The sequence below is a fragment of the Leptodactylus fuscus genome, chromosome 5, assembly GCF_031893055.1.
Source record: "Leptodactylus fuscus isolate aLepFus1 chromosome 5, aLepFus1.hap2, whole genome shotgun sequence".
NCBI lineage: Eukaryota > Metazoa > Chordata > Amphibia > Anura > Leptodactylidae > Leptodactylus > Leptodactylus fuscus.
Window position 1 is genome coordinate 44,505,859 of NC_134269.1, and position 6,000 is coordinate 44,511,858.

The following is a 6,000-nucleotide window of genomic DNA, read 5'->3' on the forward strand; positions in this document are numbered from 1 at the left end:
ATTGGACAATTCTTATGGGGCCACTACACAAACATAAAATGTAATATACCCGTGCGAAGCCGGGTCCTCCCTCTAGTACTTTATATACTTACCAGGAAAACTGAGCTCTCCTATTCACGTATAATATGACATTTCCCACGGTTCTCATACTGCCATACTGCGTGTGTAAGTATCCATCTCCTGCCTCAGTGTAATGGGATACTGAAGATGTTAAGCTGGGCATACAGATTTGGGCATGAGGGTTTTCTGGCATACAGTGTATGAAAAATTGCATTTTGTTGCACGCTGGTTCTTTGTGCAAAAAATGTGACTTTTTGCTATTATGCACTAACCTGGCCACTTCTTAATAGGCAATACAATGAATATTGTGCTGGTAATAGTAATAGTGCTGGTCGTCATAAATAACCCCCATTAGATGTATATCTGTCTAACCCATCAGTTTCACCATGTAATGTGTATATTGGCCCCCTGACTCTTCCATGATGATATAAGGATTGGAGATAGATAGATAGATAGATAGATAGATAGATAGATAGATAGATAGATAGATAGATAGATAGATAGATAGATAGATAATAGATTTCAACTGCCTAATACTTTTGTTATCAGGGAGATTATCAACTTTCTCCTCTCTTACTACTGAGAACACATGCACGCTCAGCCAAGACTGGCATGAATATTCGTGGAGAATTAGGAGAGATACAAGCATTCAGCAAATTGCTATCTAAGCCTAAAAGTAGAATTGGTACCCAGTCTTGTACAATGGAAATAACATCTTTGTACCCACCCGCTGCTAACAGTGTTACTGTATTCCAATAGATTTCACATCTGTCCATAGGTTGTGTGATATTCTAGTACACAACAGTTCTAGAGATGACAGTCCGTGAACAAGTGAAAATTTTCCATCTTGCACACCCCTTTAAGTTCCATAACAGTCTGACAAGTTCACATCATTGAATTCTGTTTTATCTTCTCCTCTGTTTAGAGACTTGACGTTGTGAATATCATCCATGTCCGAGGATGTATCCATGCCGTGGGCTTGTGGTTAAATGATAATTTTGGAATTACTTTTGGTCTAGTATCGGCAGTGCTGGCCCCTCAGGTAATGTCACATTTGGTAACTGTGTATAATGTGTGTCACTTGTGCTTATGAACCTTGTTGTCGTCTTGAAGTTATGAGCTACTGTCTGAAGTTCTCAGCAACCCTTATGAGTAAATTTCTCTTCTTGAACTTCAGTTGTTTTAATCCTGAATTGACATTTTACATATTAATTCTGGGGCTGCAGTACTGAGCACAGAGGAGAATATAGTATACAGGCAGACTGTGGGGCCCCCGGTTGGTTCCCTTTGTTACTAGGTGGTAAAAACCTTTGCAGAACTGCTATTTGCCAAATGTTCAGAAAGAAGTGCGCCTCAAAATCTGCACCAAATTCTTGCAGAAACTGCCTCCTATTCATATAATTGGGATACAGATGCTGATATTATCATGGGTGGTGAAAAGTTACTGTCTTAGGGCGAGTTCACACTTGCGGCCTGGTCTCCGCTTTCAGGTTTCCGTCTTCTGCCAACAGGAGGCAGAAACTCGGCAGACAGTATCCGCTCGTGTGTGTTATGTTGCCTGTGCGACAAAACCTGCAAGTCCGACTTTGTGTCCGGTTTAAAAAAAACGGTTTCACTGCGGAGACCAGAAGACGCTCACGGGCGGACACTTTGCAAACCCATTCAAATGAATGGTTTTGAAAAGTGACTGCCGATTTCCATCTCCTGTCCAGTTTCTCGGGCAGAAGACGGAAACCTGAAAGCGGAGACTGGGCGCAGGTGTGAACCCACCCTGACTGGTACAATATTTGCAAATTCCACAGCAGAATTTGGGCAAGCGGAAAAATTCAGCTGCAAATTCCTGAGGCAGAATTTTTCAACTTGTAACAATTCAGCCATGTGAATGTACTCTAAGGGTAATGGGGTGGAAGTAAATATGAGGCATGCCTGTTCTTGGTGGCAATACCTGATAACTTCCTGTAAAGTGGGGGCCGGTTTGATCTGTGTTTTGGTCCTTCCACTTTTTCATGTACGTAATTGTTGTACATTATTGGAGTAGCTACCTATACCTTTTACATTTGTGTCCACAGTCCCTCTGCCTTCTTCCTCCTCTCCTTTTCTCACAGGTGATAGATAGACAGACAGATATTAGATAATTAGATAGATAGATGGATAGATAGATAGATAGATAGATAGATAGATAGATAGATAGATAGATAGATCCTTTTAATAGTCCCACCATGGGGAACTTCAGTGTGTTACAGCTGCATAGATAATACAATAATAATACAAAGGGTCCATCCATGAGACCCATAATTGATCCAGCTCGGGGATAGCATAAAAATAAACCCTGGCAGAAGTAAACTAAGACAACCTGTACGATCCCCTTAAGTGGACGTAAAATAATTTATCTATAAATCGATAATATTTTTTTTTCTTACTGGATTTATTTACAAGGCTTTTTCCAGGAATTTCATTAAGCTCTTTCTAGTCCCAAAAGTAAACTTTGCCATAAACTTACATTAGAAATTCTCCCCAGTTTTCCTTTTCATTACAATGCAGTGTCATGGCATGTCATCTAAATCATGGCATGCTCCATCAGACGCCCTATTACAGAGCTGTTTTCCCCTTCAAGCATCACGGCACATGGTGTGTCCACGACCTTGGAGTACAGAACTACAAGGACTCTGTGTCTCTGGACAGCTCTGTAATATGTCTGAGCAGTTACGATGTATTTACATATGCTGATATTGATGTGTTTGTGTTTTGTTTTATACTATATGCAATGCTATACTATGCTATTAATAATGTTATTGTTACGTGACAAAAATAAACTATTAAGTGAATGAAGAAAAGAGAAATTTAATCCCAACAATATTTGGTGTGACCAGCCTTGTGGAAGAGTCCTGGAAGTGATAATACAACCCCCGCAGAGCCCAGATCTCATCATCATCCAGTCTGTCTAGGATTATATGAAGAGACAGAAAAATTGGAACAAGCCTACATCTACAGAAGATCTGTGCTTAGTTCTCCAAGATGGCGGGAACAACCTCCCTGCAGAGTTCCTTCAAAAACTGTGTACAAATGTATATAGAAGTGATGGAAGTCAAAGGGCGGTCACACCAAATATTCTAACTCTGTGGTTTTTACCAGAAACACAAAACATTTTTGTAAATTCACTTTGACTACTGGTTTGTGGGGATTACTCACAAATCCCTTTAGGGCTCGTTCACACGGGGCAAGAGGTTTATGTAGACCACTAGATTTCTTTTTTCCGTGAGTGCTCTGTTCCCGCTCACGGAAAAAAGAAGCGAGCTGCCCTTTCTTCAGGCGGACTCCACAGCTGATTCAGCCCCGGCGTCCACCTCGCGGCAGCTTCCTCCAGGCTAGGCCCATTAATTTCAGCCTATTCTGGAGGGGGAAGCCAAAATTACTTCCAACAGGCCCAAAATGCGCGGGGTTTATCCCCGTGTGAACTAGCCCTTAGTCTTTTTTGCTCTGTGGTCCCCAGTGTTTGCTTTGCTACTGGTCTATATCCATCACAGGTAAGCAAAGAAGGCCAATGGGGTATGTGAATAAGCTTCAACAAACTCTTAAGTAAAATTTGTCTTATTTTTGTGATAAGATCTTTTAGATTTTGGCTAGATTTGCAGTGTCTGTGCTATGCAGTGTCTTAGACAATCAGCCATGCTTCTTGTAGTTCACCAAAGTTAAGGCGTACCTAAACTTACAAACAACTGTTGTTTTCCTGAAGTATTTGTGACATTAGTAAATGTAATAATATTCTATATTAACAAATTTTGGTAACTTTTTGTGAAACCTTCTGCTGCAATGCACATCCGTCCTTATTTTATTCTTCTCAGTATTAATCTGCACCCTGGATCTCACTGGAGTATGGTGGGGGGCGCTTGCATAATGCAGGGAAGCCAAGGCTGGGAGGAAGGTCACATCAAACAGTTACTTCTCTGGCATTATAAAACATAGAACAGAGCTTTTTTTTTTTATATGACACCGAGATTGCAGTTCTACTTGTATTATTCCCAGAGATCTCACCAGTTGAACACAGTCACGGCTAGCGTAGTTATATGCAGATGCTCCTACTTGGAGATTGACAAACCTTCCAAGGTTCGTTTTGTGATATTCAGGTTTTTTTAGGACCACAATTTTGTGGTCTGAGATGGAAGTTCTATGATTATACTCTCCGGTCTCTTCATACCCCAAGGTATAATAAATGGGTTTGCGGGATAAACAGAAATACTCTGGTCCCCTATTGTATTCTTATTTGAAAAGTGTGAGGGATCTACTTGAGCCATGCGTCTCATTTTAGTGAGTGCTCTGAACACTTATTAGCGCTACTTTATCTTAATAACTAAGTGAGGGCGGGTTCACACCTGTGCCCGGTCTCTGCTTTCAGGTTTCCGTCTTCTGCCCCGAGAAACGGGACAGAGATGGAAACCGGCAGTCACTTTTCAAACCCATTCATTTGAATGGGTTTGCAAAGTGCCCACCGGTGAGCGTCTTCTGCCTTTCCGTGGCGAAACGGGTTTTTTTTAAAACCGGGCACAAAGTCGGACATGCAGGACTTTGGATCCAGTTAAAAAAAACGGTTTCACCGCAGAGACCAGAAGATTCTCCCGGACGCTCACAGGCGGACACTGACTGCCGGCAGAAGACGGAAACTCACAAAGCGGAGACCGGGTGCAGATGTGAACCCGCCATTAAAGATATGTTTTATTATTTTTCTCCAAGGGACCAACTTTCTGTCTTGAATTTCTACAGGTATAACCATAATCTTGGTGTCATATGAAAGATGAGAATCCCATCTGTTTTATAACACCAGATAGGATACTGTTGTTAGTTGTATAATGCCTGAAATAATACCTGTTGGAAATGACCACCCCCACCCTCAGCTGCCCTGCATTATACATGAGCCCACTCCTCCGTACATAGAGAGAAGTAGTGCACAGAGTTCAGCTCTCAATAGAGAACCGGGGACATAATAAAGACGAGCAGGATTTCACAGAAAGAAGCCAAAATGTGTTTAAATATATATATATATATATATATATATATATATATATATATATATATATATTAAAGGTGCTCCTTTAAGGCTGTCAGTCATCTGTATGTACAAAAATACTCTACTTTATGATTTTTGTATATAACCATGCATTCTTGTTTTCTCCTGGTCTTCATTACAGGCTCTAGGTATTGGATTGTCTTATCTATTTTGGACAAAACTCAAGGATATCTGCAGTGTTTATGATGAGACGGACTTCAGATGTCTTAAGATAAAAGACTTTAACTTCAAGGAGCTTGACCTGTCTGGTGCGGGCTGCTGCCTCTGCTTACCACGGGAAGGAGGTTACCTCCCAGTCAATATGGACAGTGATGATGAGGCAGCGAGCTAGAAGATCATCCAGTAAATCCAAATCCCTCTGGGAACAAATGGCTCAGCCGTGATGCTTAAAGGGATTGTCTGAGAATTTAAAGTGGTTATTTTCCTAGAAAGGGCGCTACTCTTGCCGACAGGTTGATCTCAGACTATACCTTTAAGATTGCAGGTGAACCAAACTTACTAGAATAAACTGTGCTCTTGGTAAGGGCACGGTAAAGATGTTTCTAATGCAATAACAAGGAAGCAACTTGATGTTCACGTACCTGCGACGCCTGCGTACAATGTTTACATTTTTGTTTAATAATTTCTGTGCAAATTTTTAGTGAAAAGGGCTTGAACGCACATCGTAAGTTATACTTGCAATATTTTAGTGACGCCTACATTCTGCTTAGTATAGCTTCATCTCTAAAGGGGTTGTCCAATAGTAGAAAGACATGACTATCCATTTGAAACAGTGCCACATCTATTCACAGGTTATGCCTGATATGGCAACTTAGTTCCATTGAAATGAATGGCGTTTGTCTTATGCACAACCTGTTGGCACATTTTTTTCAGAAAAA

The 6,000-nt window shown here is 41.0% G+C and overlaps 1 protein-coding gene across 1 annotated transcript in view; it reads left to right on the forward strand.

The window, feature by feature from the left end:
* LOC142202753 (tetraspanin-15-like) overlaps positions 1 to 5,729 on the forward strand; it is a 106,236-nt gene extending 100,507 nt beyond the window's left edge. The window contains exons 7-8 of the mRNA XM_075273054.1: positions 986 to 1,102; positions 5,244 to 5,729. Of these exons, the coding sequence (XP_075129155.1) occupies positions 986 to 1,102; positions 5,244 to 5,453 (327 nt within the window). The 3' untranslated portion in view covers positions 5,454 to 5,729. The remainder of the gene's footprint in view (positions 1 to 985; positions 1,103 to 5,243) is intronic.
* The last annotated feature ends 271 nt before the right edge of the window (positions 5,730 to 6,000 follow it).